Below are 23,569 nucleotides of genomic sequence, written 5' to 3'. Positions count from 1 at the left end.
GACCCTGGGACATCGTCCCTCGCCACCACAGACATTGTCTGACTTCATCGCCACCACAGACATTGTTGATTCATTTCTCCCTGTGGCCCTCAGAGGCAACTGTTGTTGTGATTTTGGGCCTTACAAAAATAAATTGATTTGATTTGATTTGTAGTTAAAATCCAGCTCAAGTGCGACCGTGACCTTGGGACTTCCTCCACCTGTGTGAGGAGGTGTGTTTGTGAGAGATGGAGAGGCTTGTTAAACTTGTCTAGTGTCATATAAGTTTAATCCATCAAAAACGACTTTATCTCATATTCAAGTTGTACGCTCTTGTAGTGAAATCAATTGGAAGAAGTTAACATGATCATACAATAATGTGGAAACTACTCTTGGCTTCATCCAGGGCTGTGCAACGATCGATCATACACTGAGCATGCTTGCTTAGAGGAATACATTCAGCTCATTTTGTTTTAAATGTCACAGATTAGAGTGTTTTATATTGAGGAAATACAGTTTGAAAGCCATATTTATCAGTGTCGTGAGCACAAATCTGGCTCTCCACAATTTGCTTCATGTCATTCCCCAGTTTCATTCCCATTTCACGCTGCAATGTCCTGTCAAGTAAAGCCTACTATCCAAAAAATCTCATAAAAAGAAAACAATATGAACATTTCGATTGATCAATATTAGAGGGGACTTTTTTTTTTTTTTTTGGCAATATTTCCCGCCCTTATCTAATACAGTAGATGAATAAGCCAGATGAATTCTTGGTATATTTGTGAGTTAATATCTTGATAGACACATAGATCACAAGGCGGTTTGAGTCCAGCAGCTTGTGGACCAACAGCAGAGCTTCTGTGCAGAGGCTTTTTCAGACATGTCAATAACAATGAGCGGCTCGGTTTTCGACTTTGAAAACCGAGCAGCAAAAAGTGCTTTGTGCATTTGTGGATCGGGAAAGAAGTTCATATTTTTCTCCCAACTGGATTCGACAAGAGCTTATTATATCGCTCGATACTTAGTTTGCCGTGATAAAAATAAACCATGGTGGGTGGGAACTTTGGGGGGTTTTGCTCAATCAGCTGGAAATATTCTGCTGCGAGTCAAAACGATATCTCCTGCATCCATTCCAGATCGGAACTCAGTGTCACACATATGAGTCTGGTGTTCAGCGCTACCTTCACCCGTGTATAATACTCCCTCCAGCTGTGGTGACTGTGCCTTGACCCAGCCCAGGAAGCATCTCTGTGAGGCCGTTCCTGCGTCCTTGAGCGCCGCCTGTCCCATGTCTGTGTGGGACAGCACGAGGGTGGCCTGCCAGTGGTGCTTCCTCCTCTGGACTCTGGCCTAATGAAGCTCATATGTCCCGGTGTCTTTGAAGTGACATTACAGGGTGCTTCAAAGTCCCCCTCTGTTTAATATGTACGGTGTCCGCTGGATGGCCGCGCCGGAGCAGGTGAGGCTTTACAGGCCCCAGATTGAGGCGCCATGTCGGCCAATCACAGCAGAGCGCCTGATGTGCATTAAGGAAGTAACTGGAGCCAGAGCAGCGCGACAGAAGCTCGCAAAGCTAATTGGAGAGGTAGTGTGGAGGTCAGAGAGCGCTGCCTGCATTTATGTCTGGATGCATTTGGAAGCAAGTTGAAATAGTCACAAAGTACTGCCACTTTCTGTTGGTGGTAAAAGGGATCAGAAAGTTGGAGTGTTTAGTCAGAAATAGATCAAAGCTTAATTGGTCAATTGATAATAGTTATTATTCTACTGAAACAATTGTGAGAATTTTAAAAGTAAAAATAAGTCTTGCAAGTAAATCAGTTAATGTTACATTTTCATTTCTAAAAAAATTGCCCGAAAGTTTTATTGGACAGGAGCACTGCAGCGTAAACTGCAGGGGAGAGCGTCTTCAACATGGCAGTGACTGAAGCCCACGGATATGACAACTAAACTGTTATTATTTAATTCCTATTAAGCAAAATGGCTTTAGTCATAATAGAGTTAGAGATTGCTATGGCAACAGCACACATTTTCATAATTTTGAAATTCACAAATATGTTTCATGTGATGGCTCACGATCCTGGACACAATATTTAAATTCTAGGTGATTAAATGCAGAAATACAACAATGTTTATTTTAGGAGAATAAACTGACTGGTCATTTTTGTACATTTTCCCCCCCACATTTTTTCTCTTCCTTGGGACATTTCTTTAGTAAAACTACTGTGGCAATGGTGTAGTCCAAATTAGGTTTAGCCATAATAGTCCTGTTATAGATCTTATTTAAATCTTTTCTTTGGTGGTACTTGACGTAAAAGTTAACCCACTGTTCACTGCTAAGCACAAGCTTAGGAGGTGAAATCCCGCCCGGATTTACAAAACAGCTTCATTTCGAAAGCGATACAAGATACAGAAATGATACATACAAAATTGCGACTTGTCATTTGCTGACCTTGGCAGATTGGACAATTTTTTTTTTTTGGACAAAGAGAGTGAAAAGAATTAAGTGCAGTGTAAAGCAGTGTGGTGGTGGGTTTCTGAGGCAAGGGTGGACTGGCATACCTACTGATAGGTAAGTGGGCCGGTGTGGGCCGGTGTGGGCCGAGCTGCTCCGCTGTAGAGGAGGCGAGTGGATGTTCAGGCCTTTAACTGCCTTTGACTCCCAGGACACTTTTTCCTCCCAAGTCCGCCCCCGTCTCGGATCAAGCCCGTCCTCTCAGCGAAGGGGGGTTTGGATGGAGGACGAAAACCTCCGGACTAAAGTCACAGCTGGGACAAGGTTCTGTTTAACTTCTGGTGCTCAATAGAGCTGCTGCATGGAGAGAGAAAGGTCCAAATGTTGTCATAGCAAATCAACATATATGATTTTTTTGACTCTATATATATGACTATATACTATATATATCAGAATAGTCAGTTAGGGAACTATATAATCATAAACTGTATTTGTAGCAGATATTCTAATATATTTAGTTTATGTTTTTGCATGTTGATATTTCTTACATTTGTTTTATTTGTTTAATCTAATCTTATTCACTTCTTTCACCGGGTTCTGCCTTCAGACTCGATCCACAGAGAAAGTGAGAATAAACAACTTTTAGAGCTAATAATCCAACTCCAAAACAGTGACAGGAAAGTCGCCCATTGAGCCCAAGCTCAATAGCACTAAATCTTAAACGTTCCAGACCTGCTCGAGCTAAACTCTTCTTAATACCCACAGTGTGTCTGTCTAAAGAGTTCCATAGCGCTGGTTCCTGGGCTGGACTCTGACTCTGACATGTGTTTGAAGTGTGTCTGTTCTCACTATGTCACTGTCTGTGCGGGTCTGTTCTGTGTCTGTAGAACATGATCCACTGAGGCGGGGGTCCGCTTGGTTCAACTCCAGCCTTATCTCATTCTCTGTAAGTTTACATGGAAAATAGACACATCTTTCTGTGGCTTTTTCAGTTACATGCTTCTTGTTTTCTTGTGTTGTGTAGCTCTACTGGGCCCTCCCTTTTATCAATCACAAACACGGAAGTAGTGACGATGCTGTTGGCGGGATGATAAATCACGGTTAAGAATTGGCTGCTCGGAATGCAGTGAGAGAGTGAGGAATGAGTTTTGGAAATGATCCACATCTGTCTTTCACGGTTTGAAAACAGTTACTGCATGCTGAGGCTAGCTCCTTCTTAATAAGCACTTAATCATGACATCTCTAGTCCTACCATGTCTCCCTCTAGAAAGCCCACCTTCTCCAGACCTACTATGATTTCAGCACTAAAATCCCTGTAAATAACTAAGTAAAACACTAGCAACTACTGTTTTTAGCCTTATTTAAAATGCTTCACTCGCCACTGTTTCCAGCAGAGGGCTCAGGAAAACATGGGTGGCTTCATTTTACTTTTTTCTTACACATAATACAATATTTGAAGTTACAAATGTGAAATGGGGAAAGTCTGTGTGAGCTTTAATACGTTAATGTGTGTGTTTCCAAATTGCACGCTGCGTTCCACTGTATAATGATCTTATAGTGGGACGTAGTTCCCTCCAGGGCGAAGTGCACATACTCTGAGAGAATGAGCACCTGAACCTGCACCTCGGAGGACAGAGGCTCGGCCCTCATGAATGTGGAGCTTTGTGAGGCTATTGTTAAACAGTGTAATGAGACACGCTCTAAGCCCAAGGAGAGGGCTATAGTGTCGTGAAGGGCCAAAATACTGTATTCTGTTACTGTACAGCAAATGTGCTCTTGTTTTGGAGGAGAATACTCACAGTAGCAAAATACAACACACAAAACTATTATTTGTCTATTCTAGTTTGCCTCTGGGTAAACTACACTTTTATTTGACCATTAACTGTCTTGTCTTATTAGAAGAAAAGGGAAATTGAAGTAGTAGTAGTACTTGTAGTAGTAGAAGTAGTAGTAGTATCACAGGGCAGCAGTGTGGTTTGGTGAAAGGTGAAATAAACTAAAAAAAAAACATGACAACATCAGCGTGGAGTATTTGTCTGAACGTCCTTCTGCATTCAGCCTTTCCAGATTGATCATGTGTAGAGCTCCACACACCAGGGACAGAGCCAAGAGGGACCAATGGAAAAGGCCCATTAGTCAGTTGTAATTTCCAAAACCATCTTTTTACGTACTTATTTGCATACTTGTTGGCGTGCTTGTTTGCATACTTGTTGGCGTGCTTGTTTGCGTACTTGTTTGCGGCGTCTGCTCTTTCATCCTTTCAAGTGCACATGTCTGTGCTGAGAATGATCTGAACTCACTTTCACCTTCCTCTCACACACCTCATTGTTCCCTCCTGATTATCTTGTGCATGATGTGCTGAAGTCCTTTTATGTTTCCTGGGTCACCTCCCCACCTCTCCACTGGGGTCCCATCCATCTCCCCCTCCTCCTCCTCCCTCCTCGGCAGGTATACGTCTGACCACCTAAGTCCAAACAAACATGGCCTACCGCTCTCCGCTGCTGTTTGATATTTCAGGTAATTGATCCATGAGAGGGCTCCATTGATGGACGCTGTGGGGCCCCCCCGGTGCAGCTCCGCCACAGGAACCCGCCTTCCTTTGGTGGGACGGCGGCGGGACGAGGGGTGCAGCCAAGTGGGGCAGCGCCGGAGGACTTTCCCTGGGAGTACTGGGTTACAGTGTGAGAAAGTTTCATGCTATGTTTTTGACAGTGTGGTGGCTGGAGGGGGCCGAGAGGGGCCGAGAGGGGCCGACAGGGGCCGAGATGGGCCGAGAGGGGCCGACAGGGGCCGAGAGGGGCCGACAGGGGCCGAGAGGGGCCGAGAGGGGCCAAGAGGGGCCGAGAGGGGCCGACAGGGGCCGAGAGGGGCCGAGAGGGGCTGAATATGTTGTTAGCGCAGATTGTGTTTTACAAAGTTAGAGGGTCACTGCTTCAGGGGCGCAGTGAGGGGAACTGTCCCAGAGGGTTCCAAGTTCTACTCTAACCAGCCAAAGCCTTATTTACACTTAGTTATCATCATAATCATTTAGTTATAATCATAAGATCATTATTACATGACAGAATTATCTTGTGTTTACGAGATAATCAGCTTGTATTTATGAGATATAATATATTAATTCTAAATAGATAAAAGAGACGACAAACTGGGATTTTTTTTTTTTTTCTGGAAGTGGACGGTCACAATTCCACAGAAGAAGAAAGTTAAAACCAAACTTCTGAACATTCATTATGACGATTACATTGATTTATTATTGATTATAACTGTGGAATATTAAAGCCAAAGGAACGTTTCCATGGAAAGTACGAGGTTTGTGTTTGTTAAGCTCACAGAAAGAACAATGTTTCTTTTTTTTACGTTTCTAGTGCAATAAAACCACCAAAAAACAACAACATTATTTAGTTTTAGTCTATTTCTTTGGCTAAAAGGTGACGTACTGTGCCTTTAAGTAACAGGAGCAGAATCACCAAGTGTGCATGTTTTTATCACCCATTGTATGTTTTATAGTAATGAATCAGTGCTTCAACTTTTTTTTATTTAACTAGAAGCAGCACATTTGGACTTTGAAACATTCATTTCATGTGACGATTAGTGGAATCTCATTTATTTCTTTGCCCTTTATAAAATGTAACGCGCCGATTGCAATTGTGTCTTATCAGGTTCCATCAGAGGCGCTGGACAAAGCCGAGGTCAGCCAACCAGGAGCCACTGTTGTCATGGTAATCTCTGAACTTTTGACACAGACACACACACACACACACACAGACACACACAGAGACACACACAGAGACACACACAGACAGACAGACACACACACACACAGACACACAGACACACACACACACACACACACAGACACACACAGAGACACACACAGAGACACACACAGACAGACAGACACACACACACACAGACACACACACACTCACACACACACAGACACACACACACACAAGGTCTTATTGCACAAAAAGGCTTCTATAGGGAAAGTGCTGATGGGATGTGGGCAGAGGGCGGGGCTAGTGTCATGTGACCACGCCCAGTCCTTGACCAGAGGAACACGGTCAGGACTAAACCACTGCCCCTGAAGTAAGAGCCGTGTGCAAATGTGTCACGTGTCAACACAACATGGGACACTTATTTTTATCTTGCAACTTTAAGTTATTGTAGGAGTTTGTTGCCATGGTTACCGTTGTTTCCACATAACACTTTTGTCTTGATTTATTGCTTTTTTAAGGTATTTTTCTTTGTAATTTTAACAACATTGCTTCATTGTATTAGTATTATTAATAATAATGGCAGCATGTTTTTAAGGGATTAATTTATCTTTGTTTATTTTACTATTTTTGGAGGAGGGTCCACCACCTGCTCGTCCCCTTTGATATATCAATAGTTATAGTTTATAGACAAGAGTTGAAATGTCCAATGTGGGCACAGAAAAACCTCCAGCAGCCTCGTGCACGCCGACAGGAAGTCCAAGGGCGATGGACACTGACCGGATCTGTGGGGGTCTCAGTGTTGGTCAGATGACTTTGTAAAATGACTCTGACTAACTACTCATTACTCATTCTAAAAGTAATCTACTTACTACTCTGATTACTTCATTTCTAGGGATTCCAGGGAGTGGTCCCTGGTATCTTTGATTGGCCGCCCTTGATTTTGTTTAAACGAGACATATTACATTCATACACAGATCATTATTTTACATGTTTTTAATGAACTGCAAAAACTAAAACGGCTTAGTAACAGAAATGAGACCATTGACTTGTATTTCACCGCAGCAGGAAGTGTCTTTCATTGAAATGGCTTCATTGTTAAAAAAAAGGCTACACATTCCTGAAACTTCCATGTTTGACCCGAAGTGTACCGTACATTATTTGCATAAAAGCAAGTTAGTACAGGGAAGTGGGCGGGGATAGGAGGTAGGTGAAAACAAACTAATTCTGCAGCACTCAAGCCTCAGTTGCAGAACAATAGTCGATGCAGAATCAGATCTGATATCATGGCTAAAAGCTCAAGTTTGATTTTTGCATAATATGTACTTACAATTACTGATAATATTGCACCAGTTTATAACAAAAAAGGGAAATAAACATTTATATTTATTATCTAAAGTATGTTTTAAATTCGTAGGGGGGAAATAGCCTTAAAGCCTTCGTGCCACACCAGTGAATGAGGTTACACTTTTTTTTTATAATTAGCACAAAGGTTCTATAATTTAACTAAAAGGAGATAATACAATAATCTAATAAAACAACACGTTGATTGGAGGCTCAAGCGGAACATTTACAGAGTCATTCGTCCCCTTCAGCGCTCACGTGTCTTCACTCTCATCCCTTATCACTGTGCCCTGCCCCGCCCGCTCCCACCTGCCCCGCCCGCTCCCACCTGCCCCGCCCGCTCCCACCTGCCCCACCCGCCCTCTTCCTGAGCATCTGATTTGGGGTCTCCTTCTCCCTGATAACACACATGGAGCTGGGGGGCCCTCACAAAAAGCCCTCTGTTGGGACTGCGAGTGTGGCATTACCTGGACACGTCTCTTGTTTCCACACACCAGTCCAGAGCCAAGTGCAGGAGCCCCCGCCCCAACACCAGCACACACCACACAGAGGCCTCTGCCGTGTCTCCTACGGGACAGAAAGGACATTCAGAGCGCAACAAAAGCCGTCACACGGGCAAAATGCTGAGGCACATACAGCTATTGTTGAGTAGGACGTGACATAACCAGGCGGCAGAGGAAGCAGAAAGGCTCTTGTCCAAATAAAGCACGGAGCCGTTACAGCCGGGGCTTTGTAGTGAGGGGAAATCAGATCTCCAGGTCGACATTCATTGGTTTGGAAATAAACAAATTGTAACGCAACAGTGAAGTTTAATCAAGCACCGATTTGCCTTTTGCCTTTAGAAGTATTGCCCAATTCCTAGTTTCTTTTACTTTACGATATCAGATGACTTTATAGGAGGGTTTGATTGTCTGATACTGTTATTTTCTAATTCTGACCAAAAAAACGTGAATCTTGAATGAACTGAATAAAGTTTCAAATTCTATTTTCTTTGCTTTTATTTTTGGATTTTAAGTAGAGAATTCAACTTAACCCTTGTGTTTTTTTTAAAATCAGGGTTCTTCTCCTTGTATAAAGTATGGTTTTCCAAATCATTTGGGTTCTATCTTTAGTTTAACTTCAGACTAATGCACTGATACCAAATGTATTTACCATTTTTGAAATATTGGCTGAGAGGGTTTATTTCTGTGAAAACAATTGAATAGAAATTTGAACCTCAACATTTCCTGTGACTTTCCGTCTCCATCATCTGAAACAACGCTCCATTACCAAGTGGGATTTGTCCAAATGTTGTGTAAATTCCATTTTTGAAATGTAAAGTGACCCTGGGGGTCCTGGGGGTCCTATGTTTCTCTTATAACGCAGCCATAAAGCAACATTTTCTTATTTTGTGAGTTCTATTGTTAGTCGGACTTCAGACACTGATACTACATTTATTTCTCATTTGTATATTTTAGGCCATTAGTCTTAGAAAAAAGTGATTTTTTTACACTATGAGGCCATAAACTGTAAGTATGGAAATACATGCCCTGCTCAGTCCAATCTAATTGGTGAATGAGAAGGTGGGAGTGGTCTAAGTTTAGTGTGGGGGCTGTTTTTGAAAAGTTTGAGATGTTTGAACGAGAGCAAAAAGTCACACTTTATTTCGACTAGAATAAAATAAATAAATACATTTGGTATCAGAGCATTAGTCTGAAGTCAAACTAAAGATATAACCCAACATATATTTTACACATATTAGAGGGGCCAAACATAACCAATTGTCATAACATTTCATGGGGGAAGGTTCTGCGGTGACAAAGTTGCTTTTGGGGTCAAAAAGGAGCCCAGGACCACACAAGGGACACAGTAAGAAGGATATTATGTATATCCGGTTAAAGTTGATTTCATTGCTGATCTAGTGAGAAAAATAACTGGCCATTTGGAGATTTCTTACTAGGTCAATTTTAAAAGCATATAGTCTGTGCTCTTAGTTTTCAAAAAAGGAACTAGAATCACAACTGACCCTGGGATGCCAGTGCCTTTTGGGAACATAAATCTAGTAAATCTAGTAAAAGAAAAAGTCACAGCTGCAAGAAATCTTAAAGAAAAAGTCTGAAGAAAACAAAGTCTTCAAAGGAAACTGATCTTCCCTTTCACATGTGCAGTTTACAAGACAAAACACAATGATACAAGTGGTTTTACTGCGGTCACACCCAGAGCCAAAGGCAAAGCTCTGCAGATGAACGCCCAGAGGAGACTTTTCCTGTCAGATTTGACATTTGTCATGCACTTCCACAATGGTCTGCAGCAAAACCAACAGAAAATGAATGAGTCACATGAGCAAAATCTGCTGGAGACATTTATACTACGTCCTGCCTCCATTACTCATGGGTCAAAAATAATCTTAAAGTCCTAATTCTATATAGGAAAGAGATTTATTGAATATTTGATGATGCAGGTAAATGTTCTTTTCAGAATTCAGTAATTCAGTTGGAAAAAACAAGTTTTTATTTTATTCTTAGTTGAAAATGTAGAAAACAGAAGTGAAATACAAGGCATTTTTTGTTTTTGTGTTCGAGTAAATCAATGTTTAATTTTAAAACCAAATGCAATCTACTTTTTCCCTCTATGATATAAAATAAGCAAAAACACAGAGCGACGGAAACAAAAAAGGAGTTATTTTTCATATCTGAAGTCTCTGATGGTCAAAGGAAAGATGGTCACAAACTGTTCCCAGTGAATAAAAGGGGTTTTGAGGCCCAAATACATGGACCTGAAGTTGGGGCCGCACTCTTGTCTAAAACACATGAATAGACCTTTTTTATAATAGAAATAATTTCTGGTTTTCATCAATAATACATTTCATTTGTAATTATTCTTTACCTAAGCCTTCAGTCAGATTTCAAAACTTATTTTATCAATACTTTTAAAAGTCTTAAAGCACAATAATAGAATTCTATCACTGAGCATTAAGTCTTTCACTTGTGATTTTGTCTGCAGCTTTTACAACTTTATGTCCAGGAGCAACAGCCTTTTGTCCAAAGCATCATTTAACCTGTGTGCTGCCCTCCCTCTGCCAAACTGGGACGTCCGGCTTTACTCAAGCTAATTTAAAATATACTTTTACAGTAAAAGTACACAGATTAAGAACTAATACAATTTCAAATGTAGTGATTTTGATAAATGTCAAGTTTCACCAGAAGCATCTGAATGTTTTAGATTTGCTAGTCATTATCTTTCGGTTTGCTCAAGCTTCACCATGAAAACCTCAGAGCTCGTGGAGAGAAGCCTTTTAAACATGTCATAGAAAGTACAGATGAAGTAGTCTTTTTGTCGTGTCCTGGTAAGTCTTTATAAAACTACATACAAGTTAAAGTTATAGCCTACCACACTAACAGGGACACATATTTACTGTGAGTCAGTAATAAAATTGACACATTTGTAAATATATAACTTTTTGTCGGTGTAATCCCTCATTCGTCCAGGCGTGTTCCATAGTAGAAAAAGCTTCAGTTGTAGTCATCTGGACTCAGTTTGAAAAAATAGACGTTTCGACTCTCATCCAAGAGACTCTTGGATGAGAGTCGAAACGTCTATTTTTTCTAACCGAGTCCAGATGACTACAACTGAAGCTTTTTCTACTATATAACTTTTTGTACGTTTCAAAAAGACTAAAAAGGCACTGGATTTGTTCTAAGGGTCTTTGAGGACAGGGTGGGTCCATAAAAAGGACGTTGCTGCCCCCTCACGGGGAAAGGTGCTAATTACAACCAGTAACTCCAGCAGATGATCTCAGTTACAACAGCGGCTTCAGAGTTTAGTTTATTCTGTTAAACTCAAAAGAATCTTTGTCAGACACTGGGCAACAAATTTCATTATGACCTTCAAGCACAAAATAGCTAATATTATCTAAAACTAAACCTTTTAGCAGTATTTTTTAAAATCATTTAGCAGTATTCAATAAAAACAAGACACTCATTAGTGTTAAAATTAACCACTTTACTTTAGTCACACCATGTCCTTTATATTATCAATAGAAAAATAAAATTGCCAGCGTTGAGCCCGTTTGAATTGGGTCTATTCAAAATTACTTCAAGACAATGAGAAATATAGACTTCAGATGTGTCCTTCAGGAGCACATTTGGTTCTTTGCTGTCAGGTGAACACACTGCAGCTGAAGTGAGGAGGGTCTGTGGACACAAACCATAAAGTACAAACAGAAGAGGTCCACCAGGCACAAACCATGCAGAGCCACAGGTTAGACACAAGCCGGGCAGAGGCCGCTGGGAAAGGTCAACAGGTCAACAACAGGTCAACTCATGTAGTCCCACCACTGACCATGAGCAATGTCAAGTCAGAGCACTCGCACACCCACATTTATCCTGAATTACATGTATAAATATAGCTTTGCTGAATTGTTCTGATGTGATTAGCAACCGTTATTGCTCGTTTGAAACAATAATGAAAGAAAGCTCGCCGTGACCCTCCTCTGCCAAGGCAAGAAATATCTACATAGAATTAACACAAAACATTCATTTGTGAACAGAATGTTTTACAAGTCAGAGGGTCCAATTCAATGTTTAGACTATTTACAGTAGATAAGTTAGTGACAGGTTAACTTTTTCGGTTGGTACAGTTTTGAAAGTCCTTGTCCATCTTCTCAGCCTCCTCCACGTCGTGATCCTGCCACACAAAACAAACCTGTCACAGATCTGAGGAGAGGACGGCTCTGTCCTGAAGCAGACTCACCTTCTTGAGCACAGTCAGAAGCTCTTTGACCGTTGTGAGGAGTGTGCTGGACGTTGTGCTGAGGTGCTTGTGGTAAGAGCTCTTCTGCTCCTCTGTGGATTTGAGATCCTCTTTAGTCTGGCTCAGCGAGTCCTTCACCTCCTCCAGCTCTTTGGACAAGGCCTTGTTGGTCTGCTCCAACTGCATCATCGCCTTGACATCCTCCCCTGGAGCAGATGAAAACAAATTGAAGCTAAGTATAAAATAAGAGAAGGCCCAAGGATAACATTCAGTTAAAGTGTTAACACACTAGAGACTAAAGAGCTGACTTTGAACATGGAGTTAAACATTGACTGTTCTCAGACTAAAAGCATGTGCCAGCCTCTTCTGCGACAGACGTCACAGGAGTGAGCAGTGTGTGCAGCAGAACTGGACTTTCCTGTAGCAAAGCTCAAATTGAGCCAGATCATTGTCCTGATGGACTTCTGACACAGAGTGTAGCTTGCAACAAACTGAGAAACAGATCTAACCAGACTCTTTTGAAACATGTCACTGCAAACATTAGATGGAAACACGTACCCATTTTTTTGTCCTGCACAAAGAGCTTCTGTTCTATATCATCTCGCGCTTTCTCGCTCTTCTCCAGTTTTTGCATCATGCTGCCCACATCCACCATGGCCCCATTGTACACAATCAGATTTCCAGATTCACTGGACTCCATCTGAGGACGGGCTTTGAGAGTCGGAAGCAGGGCCTTGTTACCTGGACACACAAAACCACATTTATTATGATCATCCGATTGGCCTCAGATGCGTGTTGTCCATCAAAGCTTCAGCGTGGCGCACGACTTCTCCTCAGTGACCACAAACCGCACGTCTAAAGACACAGACACTCACCAAGCAGGTTTTCGATGTGTGCGTCGGCAAATGAAGGCGACGGCTCGTCTTTGCCTTTGTCTGTGAGTTTACGGTAGTAACAAGACTCTCGCACCACCGGTTTGTTCAGCAGCTTCTTTACCTGCACGGAGCAGACACACGAGTGCTTTAGTCTCACACTCAGCAGTTTGTCACTTAAAGCTGGTGTGAGCATTCACCTGAGCTCTGGAGAGGTGCAGGCCTAAAGTGTAGAGGATCTCCTCCACGTCCCGCTCCAGCAGGTAGCCACAGTGACTCTGGTCGAAGTAGACAAACGCCATCAGCAGCTCCCTGTTGTAGGTCACCATCTGCTTCTTCTCCTGAGGACAACACCGTTTGTCAGCACGTTTTTAAAGACACCTTTTTTTTAAAAGACTAGTCTGAATACTACACTGTAAGAATGTAATACAATTAATTTAACAGTCCAGCCAGTCCTTTATCAAAATTAAAACAGTTTACATTTTCCACATTTCAATTAAGAAACAAGTCTAAATGCTAAAAGATCCTTATCATACGATGATAAACTGAAAAGCCACCTTGTCTTTGGAGGAGCGCTCCTTGGAGGACTTGCGATCGTCCTTGCTATCTTTCTTGTCTCGGCCATTGGAATCCACTTCATCTTTATCTAAAGACAAGAATGTGTCGTTACATTTCCAGACCTACACCAGTTGAGGATACGACAGAGGGTACGACAGAGGGCACGACAGAGGGCACGACAGAGGGCTCGACAGAGGGCTCGACAGAGGGCTCGACAGAGGGCTCGACAGAGGGCTCGACAGAGGGCTCGACAGAGGGCTCGACAGAGGGCTCGACAGAGGGCACGACAGAGGGCACGACAGAGGGCACGACAGAGGGCACGACAGAGGGCACGACAGAGGGCACGACAGAGGGCACGACAGAGGGCACGACAGAGGTCTCAGATAGGAGTGGTGTCCATCACAGCTCAGCGTGGTGCATGATTTCTCCTCATTGACCAGGTTAGATGTACAAACGTCTGACCAGACAGAGCTTTACCGTCATCGTCATCCTCGTCTGCGTCCTCTGCCTCCAGAGGGTCGTACTCTTCTGCGTTGGCCGGGCTGCCGTCCTCTTCATTGTCCTCTTCATCTCTCGACTCTTCTCTCTTCACCACCTTCTCTTCAGGCTGGATCATACACACAGTACAAGTTTACATTTTATAGACTGTAAATCCTTTTATTTCCATTTCAATTTAGAAATGTTTGAAGCACAGCAGCACGTTTGGTTTGTACCTTGCGTTTCTCTTCCTCGTCTTCTCTGAGCTTCTTTGTGACCGGTTCCTCCAGGTCATCGTCTTTTTCCTTTTTTATTTCACGTTTTTCAGTCCCTTTCTTTTCAGTGTCTTTCTTAACCTTCTTCTCCTTTTCCTTCTTCTCATCCTTCGAGGGAAGTGAAGCTAGTGCTTTATAAATGCGGAAACCAAAGTCTCGCTGTAACATTTCATTAAAGAGCTCAGCAAAAAGAGAAACCTGGAAACACACAAACAAGTTAAATCCAAGCGGGTTCAAAATGCTGAATGAAAGCGTCTGTTCTTACTTCAAATGAGTGTTCTTTGTTGTCCTCCAGCCTGTAGTCCAGCAGCACGCTCAGAGACATGACACTACAGTCAAACTTGCCGTTCTTGGCGGCCCAGTTGGGGTGCACCAGAATAGTGGGCTCATCTGGGAGAATGTAGCGCCGCTCTCTGCGCTGCCGTTCAAGCTCCTCCAGTTTCTTCTTCTCTTCTTCCTAAATAGGACATGTTTGGATTCAGTCAGAAAGAGTTGAGCTAAACAAAAAACATCACATATCTAGGTACAGACCTCTCGGTCCTCCTCCGTGCGGACCGGCTCTTCTTCCTCAGGTACTTTGGGCTCTACTTTCTCTGGCTCTTTGGATTCCTCCACCTGCTCCTCCACTTTCAGCTGCTTGGTGAGGCGAGCGATCAGCTGCGACTTCAGGCCTTTAGAACTTAAAGAGCGGCAATCCAGCTCTTTACGGAGGTCACTCACCTATATAATAAAACATAAATCCACAGAGTGTTGTCCAGTTTGAGTAAACTAAAGCTAATTTTCTCCACATTAGTAACATTGAGAAATGGAATAGAAGTAACAAACATGCCGGGGTCATCTTCAGTGATGCATGAAAAAAGTACCTTCATGGACTTCGGGTCCAGTTTGGTCCAGTGCGTGGGAGTAGTGACGTCCTTGGACTCGCTGTCGTCCTTGTCGTCTTCCTCCTTGAAGACGATGTTACAGAGACAGGCAGAGAGAGGGAGGGAGGGGTGAGAGAGCACACAGTCAGTACAGCGTTCATGGAGGGGGGGAAGTTCAAGAAGCATCTTCACATCTGACTTATGTTTGTTCATCTAGTGAGCTCGACTGTGCTTAAGTCCACTGCTACTGAGGCATTCACAGCACAGCTCTATAGCGTTTATAAAGACCAACACAAATGCCCCCCAGCTGCCAATCAATCAATCAATCTGTGGAACACAAAAAAGGTCAAATGAGAGGTGTGGGTTCAGCAGGTGAACTCAAGCTGGTCTCCAAACAGTGGACAGGGCCCTAGTATCATCTACACAAGATTTACAATTTGGATCTCTTAAAGGCCTATGTTATTTGTAGCGATCTGTGCTTCTGTCCAACCAACTGCCCTGGAAAAACCAAGCTCTAGATGTGGTCCAAATGAAAAATGTCAAAAAATCCAACATTGAGCACAGACAGGGAGATGGGGAACAGGGGGAGGGGCTCGGGGAGGTTCTCTTTTCAGATGAGGGTCGACTCAATGTGAAAAAAGAACACATTGAAATGCACAGCTGACTCTACACATTCCAGCATTCGACTTGGAAATTGGAAATGACTCATTGTCAAGATGAGCAGAAGTCAATTTTGTTTGAAAAAGAATGACCAGTTGCCCAAAGCGGCATTTTGAGAACTGGAAGTTGTTTTACCAGCTGCCATTGAGGCCTATTCTGCTTCCACTGAATGTGTCTGCAGCGTGCGGAGGCGGTGGGTGAGATGGAGGAGAGGAGGAGGAGGAGGGGGGACAGGTGGAGGGATTAAACAGAAGAAGCCTAGGTGAAGTCTGTCTCTGTGTGTTTACGGGGAGAGTGTGGTGTGTGCATGGGGTGTATCTGGATCTGTGTTTGTATGTTCTAAGTCCTGTGCCTTCCTGTGAGAAGCGGAAAATGAGAAGGAGGGATTAGCGGTTCAGTGCCTGTTCTCCATCCGCCTCCTTGCGCTCGGCCGACAGCTTCTCAGCCAGCTGCTCCCGGAGTCGCCGTGACAGCACCTCCCACTCTGAGCGGGTGGGAAGACAATGCCAAACATCCGGCAGAAACAAAACCACTGTCTCCACATGAGCGGGGACAGTCCGCCCCTTGTGAGTCTCCTCTGGCCGGTGATAGCGGATCTCTGCAAATCGATACCTGTCGCAAAGGAAGAAGGCGCATTGGAAAGAAACATTGTGGTCAGGACAAACTTTATAAAGACAGCTTAGTCATACACTGAGCCTTCCCCAACCACACACACAAACACACATGTCTGCAGCGCTCCAACTCTTGTCACAGGTTATGGCAGCCAGTTTGAGAAGGTTGACAAAAATAAATAAAAACAAAATAAAAATCACATTGAATGATTCACACTCATAGGCCCGATTAATAGCCACCTCCAGCTAATTATAGAAGGCGAGTTCTGGATTAACCTGGAGTGCTATGGTAACGCACCGCATTAGGGTTGTGCGAAGGAAAAGCATCAACAGGACAGTGAAAGCCAGTTAAATATGTAGAGATATTTAACAGTGATTTTAAAAACTAAATAATCAAAGAGAACAGAGGTCGGCAGTGTCTTCTGGTCCAGGCTACAGCGTCCAGCCAAAGTCCATGCGTTTGTTTTTTCAGCACAATAAGAGGTATGCACACAAATTCTTACAACAGAAGAAAACGGCAAAGTGCCAGCAGACAAAGGCAAAAATAACATTGCAAAAGATGTAGCAAATTAAAATAAAATTTGTATAGACAAATTGGATCAAGATTTGAATTTAGTATTTGGTAGTGACAAAATGCAAAGAATTAAAAGTTCTATACTATTGGATTTGTACATGTGAGGAGAACTGAAACAGAGCTTACCACTGAGTGCACAGACTAAGATCTATGCCTGTGAGGGCCTTGCAACAGCGTATGGCTGTCTTTATAAGCACAGACGGGTCCTTCTCAGGGTCAGCTCCATCCAAAGAGGGAGACCAGTGACCCCCTATGGCCATGGCCTCATCTTTACCCCTCATGCCCACCAAAAACTAAGACAGACAAGATACAAGAGCCATTAGAGAAAACAGAGAGAAAAGAGTACATGTGTAATAATGTTCTGTGCAAACTCAGTTTAGATTTTCCACATAGCAAGCATTAAGAAATGGAATAGGAATATTACATCACAGTTTACCTGTACACAAAGAACACATTATGAACTCATGGTACTGTACCTTGATAAGTCTGGCAGGATGTTGGAAAGCGTCTCTGGCCTCCTGAGTGTCCTCTGCTAAAGCACAGGACTTGTGATAGAGCTCCTCAATGCTGGGAGTTGCCAGTAGCATCACCTGAGAACACCAACACTTTTTAGAACTGCCCTTCTAGAGCTCTTAGAATCGTGTATGGATTTTGAAGTCCACCTTAGCACTGTAGTTGTGATTAGCGTCGGGTGGGTCCAACACAGCAGTGTTCTTGGAGAAAGGATCCACCTCTTTGTGAAGGATGTGAAAGTTGCAGGTGTTGCTGAGCTGAAACGGCCTGTTCAAAGGGAAAGCATTCACCCAAGTGAAGGCTGCATCAAAGAAGTCACTAGGGATGTAGAGGCTCTGGTAGCGCCTGCGCAGCTCCATCATGTCACAGCATGAGCTACACACCAACAGGGGAAACATTAGGATTCTGCTTTGTAAAAACATCACATCATCAAGTTTCACACACCCATCTAAACTGAACTTTGAGAACTGCACAGTGTAGCGAGGCACGGCCCTGCGTGGTCGCCGTGGTGAACGTTCTCTTCTAGGGGAGCGGTCTCTAGAGCGCTTGCGAGTGGGTGAGCGTTCTCTCGACCTCCTGCGCTCACGCTCTCGGTCTCTGCTCAAACAAACTGAAGATTAGAAAACATCCAGCCGATGCAATCAAACAGAGTGAGCAGTAGGTGTTACCTGCGCTCCTCTTTGGGCCTCAGGATGAGCTCAGGCCCTCGGTCATTACGGTTGGGGAAGCGAGGAGGAGGTTCTATTCTCCTAACAGGCTGCGGCTGGGTCATCATCCTCACAGGGGGCTGAAGCAGACCACCAGAAAACACATCTAGCATGCAAACGCGTCAACAAATGTGGTTAGGCTTATTTGCAAAGCTATATTGGATTCAATCTACTGCAGATCAGGGACCTTTTGGTGGAGGTTGTGGCAGCAAAGGTTGTGGAGGGTTCTGGAGAAGTGGAGCCAAAGAAGCCGCAGACAGCTGGGCCTGCAGCAGTGAGGGAGGCGGACCCTGGGCTTGGACACTGAAGGCGTTTGGAGGAGGCAAAGACTGTAGCATGGGGGGCTTCATCATATTAGGAATTTGAGGTTGATTCTAAACACAATCAAATATGAGAAAACATTAATTGAGCCACTGAGTTACATTTTGCACCAATACTTTTGACATTTTGTATAGAGTATGCTGAACCCAATGAAAACGTATTTTGTAACCAAACAGTGTTGGGAAAAAAATAGGGAATATGTTTTGTTGAAATAACTCACCGTCTGGTTTCCGAGCTGAGGTAAGGTCTGAATGCGCTGGGCGTTCCACTTGAAGGGCATGTTTGGGTTGTAAACCGCTTCAACGAGGACCCGGTCGCCAACTTGGGGAGTTTTCCCTTTAACGGCACTAAGGACAAAAAAAGAAGACATGGACATTCTTGAACTAGTGACACAATAAGTAATGTAAAAGTCAGACTATAAGCCACTACTTTTAGCACACGCAGGAAGCTCTCCCTCTTGCTCACTTGTTAAGTGCAAGCGCAGGAGCAGAGCCAGAAATGAAGACACAGAGAGCTTTAAAATGCAATCAGACTCGCACGCAGACCACGGTATCAGCTCAGTAGACTCATTCCTCAGTGAATTTTATAACCTAGCCCACGCATCACTAACGTGTACTATCTTTCTGTGTAAATATCTCTGCATCTTATAGACCGACATGTCCTTATATGAAAGGCCGTGGCTGCAGAGCCGCGGCGCGGTCAAATGGCCCAGTAGTTTCAGGAACCGCGGCACTGCCATATAGCCACATGGCTAACCCTAACCCGGCGCTGTCAAATAGCGCAGCAGTTTCAGGAGCCGCGGCACAAAATAACATGGCAGTTTCGGCCGCGCGCCGCGGCTCTGTAGACACTCCCTATATGAAAAGGGCCATTGGTGCGGATTATATTCAGGAGCGTTCTATAGTCTACTTTTACAGTACTGAAGTGGCAGCTATAGAATGAGATGAACCAATGAGTTAAAGACCTCAGCTGAAAGAAGACATCTTCATCCACAAAGCCAAACGTGTCATGTAGTTTGTTGACCACTCCAGTGAAGACGCGCTGCTTCTGGGGCTGAGTCTGCTGCTGGTGACTGGAGCGTGGTGTTGGGTAGGACACAGTTATCTGAGCAGTCTGCTGCTGGTTGGAAAGACTCATACTAGTTGGCAAGGCAACAGGAGGCTGAGGAATAAACAGGGTTACAGGTAGTTCTCAAATCATCTGTGTCAGTCATGAATTTACTGTATAAACCATGATAATGTTAAACCATTTGCATCACATACCTGAGATAATAGAGCCTGCTGTGGTTGGGGAAGCTGAAAAATAGGAAAGTTATCAGTATAGCAACATTAAAATCCAGTGCAACATAAAACAGTGCAATGAAACAACTTAAATCATTCGTTCTCATACACTACAAAAGGAAGTTAGATGAATGATTCCATTTGCAGTTTTGTGGCATAATGCTACATTCAGACTGAGGTATCAAAATCTCACTCAACATCTCCAGCTTGACGCCTGTGCTTTTAGGGCAGACGCTGGAGATCTGCATCTTTGACGCCACAAATGCATGTTTGAACTAGATACAAATCGCTGCTTGTGCCATGACTCCTACTCTGGAGGGAGACTTTAGACTTTAACTCTGGCATCCGACACCCGGGATGCTGCACTGGACACGGCAGGCGCCAAATGCTCAAGATGCACTGCAGAAACCTTGGACTAACGTCCACAAGGACTTAAAGTCGGTGCCTTGACGCTGCCGTCTGAACGTAACATAAAACTACAATTTGATTGGCAACAGTGCCTCACCTGATGGGGCACATTGTACATCTGCTGCTGCGGGGGCTGCTGCTGCTGTTGTTGTTGTTGTTGTTGCTGCTGCTGTTGTTGCTGCTGCTGCTGTTGTTGTTGTTGTTGTTGTTGTTGCTGCTGCTGCTGCTGATACTGCTGCAGAGCTGAATTGATCTGAGACTATAAAATAAACACCGTGAGACAGGAGGTCATTACAGACACGTGTGAAGAGTGACGGCGCCCTACCTGCTGCAGGGCTGCAGCTGCTGCGGCCGCAGCAGCTGCAGCCTGCTGCTGCAGAGCCGCAGTCTGCTGGGACAGTTGGTAGTTGGCTGCAGACTGAGTGTTGAGCGAGGCTGCAGCCAGCGCAGACTGCTGAGAGTACACGGAGGGAGAGGCGCCCAGGAGAGAGGGCTGCTGCACACCCAGAGCTGCACAGACAACACAGTTATCCACAAGGTGCTCCGTGGCACTTTTTTGATGACACCTGCTTGTCTCCATGGAGATATTATAGCTTTGCCTAGAATGTTCCAGAGTATGGCATTCAATGTATCTATCACTTTTTCATTTTCTACCACCTTTATTAACACTTTATTGCTAAAAACACATTTCCTACTGCGAGTGAGATCTGTGGCCTGTTGCTGGAATATGGTAAAACTTACTCAGCGTTAAGTTTTAATTTTAGGTTCTTGTGTTGCTAGAAGCTGCATATAAACATTATCTGTCAACGCTGAGTGAAACGTATTATCACTACTGATGATGCCACACCTGAAGCACAGGTCAGGAGAGACTGGCACCATCAGTGCCCACTGTGTACCGGAAATAATTAGATCACTTGTTATAAACATGTAAGAGGCTCCATGTGCAATTCGTTTGTTAAATCCAAACCAAACTGTCTGTATTAAACAAGTGCTCTGTTATGATGCAACAGTGGATTTAGACAGCAAAACAAAGGAAAGCTGCACGTTATGTCCCGCAGATGCACTCTCCACGCCCCAGGATGGTAGACATTCTAGATGACAACTGAATCTTTTTCTACAAAGACACTGAGTTTCAGACATTCAGTGCAGTTTAAACTAACAACTGAGTCCAAATGCTACTGCAAGTACATGTAAGGCTTCTGCCTGCTTTGGAGTGGTGCATGCTGGAGCACAGCCATGACCTGGGCCCTTTGCTTGTTTACTAAGCCAATAGGTCAGGAGGCTCCAGCCTGTGACAGCAGCAGATGTTTTCCCCACATAAACACCACTTAGAACCAAATTGAAATACCAGAAACTTCCGTTTCTGCCCCCGTTATGAATAAATGCATTAAGAAGCCGGCCGCAGTGTCGTGGGTTCGAGTCCCAACTCAGACAGTACTGCATCTCCTCCCTTCTCTCACCCCCATTTCGTGCTTGGACTTTCCTGTCTTCGGGCCAAAATATCTTAGTGTGTCACATGTCATTGTGTTCACAGCTGATTGGTCCTTATTGTTTTTTTTGCTCTACTCCTGCGCTCGACCCGGGTCAAATCTGGTTTAGTGTGGAGCCGGTTACTGTGGTGATTTACACTGAACTAAACCAAACTTATTTCAGTCCGTTTGTAGAAAAAGGTTCAGTCAGTCATCTGGAAAAAAAACGTTTCGACTCTCATTCAAGAGTCATTGTCAATCTGCGAATTCAGACCGGGAACTCAGATATTATATATTAATATCAGAGTTCCCGGTCTAAACTGAACTAGAACTGAACCTCTTTCTACCATGGAACACTCCTGGACAAATGAGGGATTGCACAGACTTCAAGTTTGTTCAACCTTGAATTTAGCCCAAACTTAAACTAAACCGGCTCCTAGCATCTGCCCTCTAAAGATCTTAGGTACACAGTGTTCCACACTACTCCAGGTAAAGCAATTACATTTCTAGGAACAACCAGGTAGCGAGCCACCACCAAAGAGTTATATAGTGCATATTTAAGAGAAAGCGTCTTAAATAACGTTAGGCACAATGAGGAGAGCAATACAACCCATGATTGTAAGTTTCCTGTGCATACTCACAGTGCAGACTGTTGAGGTCCAGTGACTGGCCCGAGTGGCCGGGCTGGGACACTGCAGTGGCGGCAAACTGAGTCGCCCATGGGGGGTTCTTCTGTCCCCCAAACTGGGCCATGACTCAAGAGTAAAGAACGTTTATTATATACAGGAAGATTCACCTGAAGAAAGAAAACACACACTCATTTTAAATCAGGAACGTCGTTTCTGTGAGCACTAAAGATAATCTCACAACACAGTAACACTGCTGACCAGAGGCCTACAACAACATGACGAGTGCCCAACACAACTCTCCTGTCTTTATCTGCGACACATATGGTCAACTATATCAGAATCATGTGTAAATGAGACAGAGTTTGTCATCGTGGACAGAGCGTGCTGCTCAGAGCACTCGCACATTTCGCTGACACAGCAGAACTTCAGGGAGAGCAGCTAACATTAGCTTATCTTTAGCCCCAGTTTGACTTGGAGCTTTTTGCTAGCCTAATGCTGAACATGCAGATTACAGCTGATAATAACTCATTTATTCCAGCTAGGAGAATAAAGCATATTGGGGTTGGCTTGTGCCGTGCAGGTTCTGTGCACAAGCCCACAGGGACAGGGTTTACCGTTAGCGCTAAAGGTTAGCAACACAACCGTAAGCTTTGTCGAGATGCTCTCGAGCTGTATTTGTCTGCACGAGGCCTGAGTTCACGAGCCTGCTGTTAAACAGTAACATACTGTAAATATGCACAAACCCGCGCTCCGTATACTGACACAAGACTGTTGTAATGAAGTTTAAGCAGCTCCTAGCTCAAAGTGCACACTTAAACCAAATGAAAAAGCTACATTACATGCGCTAAAGCTCGTCTCACCTCTGTCCTCTGCACCGGCCTGTGAGCGTATGGCGCATGCGCACAGGATCTATGTTACAGGACACGTGCGGAACTAACCATAAACATGACAGTAGAGATCGTAATAGATCTATTTCATAATAATAATAAGTCTACTCTGGCCAACATGTGTTTTAGGTGCTAATTGTCCACCAACACCTTTAGTCCACCTATTTGAAGTGCATTTTTGTTAAAAAGGTTTTATCATACATTATTTTAATAAACACTGCTTTCATAATATTGAACACGAAA

At 43.7% G+C, this 23,569-nt stretch overlaps 2 protein-coding genes and 1 non-coding gene across 3 annotated transcripts in view; all 3 read right to left on the bottom strand.

The window, feature by feature from the left end:
* Positions 1–23,569, bottom strand: part of tet1 (tet methylcytosine dioxygenase 1) — a 154,637-nt gene that overhangs the window by 41,803 nt on the left and 89,265 nt on the right. The window lies entirely within an intron of this gene.
* ccar1 (cell division cycle and apoptosis regulator 1) lies at positions 11,452–23,346 on the bottom strand. Its single transcript, XM_072437484.1, has 25 exons — positions 23,300–23,346; positions 22,452–22,606; positions 20,667–20,851; positions 20,439–20,594; positions 19,916–19,948; positions 19,618–19,814; positions 18,874–19,000; positions 18,520–18,706; positions 18,294–18,438; positions 18,070–18,222; positions 17,775–18,000; positions 17,589–17,702; positions 17,239–17,405; positions 16,329–16,539; positions 15,268–15,351; positions 14,936–15,124; positions 14,670–14,861; positions 14,366–14,602; positions 14,115–14,259; positions 13,652–13,740; positions 13,295–13,435; positions 13,098–13,218; positions 12,781–12,963; positions 12,223–12,428; positions 11,452–12,156 (listed from the first exon to the last, which is right to left on the bottom strand). Exons 2-25 carry the CDS (start codon positions 22,561–22,563, stop codon positions 12,088–12,090), a joined length of 3,669 nt encoding a protein of 1,222 aa, XP_072293585.1. The 5' UTR covers positions 22,564–22,606; positions 23,300–23,346; the 3' UTR covers positions 11,452–12,087.
* LOC140351705 (small nucleolar RNA SNORD98) lies at positions 17,480–17,546 on the bottom strand. Its single transcript, XR_011925398.1, has one exon. It is a non-coding gene; the product is annotated as a small nucleolar RNA SNORD98 (small nucleolar RNA).

This window comes from Eucyclogobius newberryi, unplaced genomic scaffold (genome assembly GCF_026437365.1).
Source record: "Eucyclogobius newberryi isolate DKJ021-1_F unplaced genomic scaffold, fEucNew1.0.hap1 SCAF_8, whole genome shotgun sequence".
Classification (NCBI taxonomy): domain Eukaryota; kingdom Metazoa; phylum Chordata; class Actinopteri; order Gobiiformes; family Gobiidae; genus Eucyclogobius; species Eucyclogobius newberryi.
This window is presented reverse-complemented; position numbering and strand designations above follow the sequence as displayed.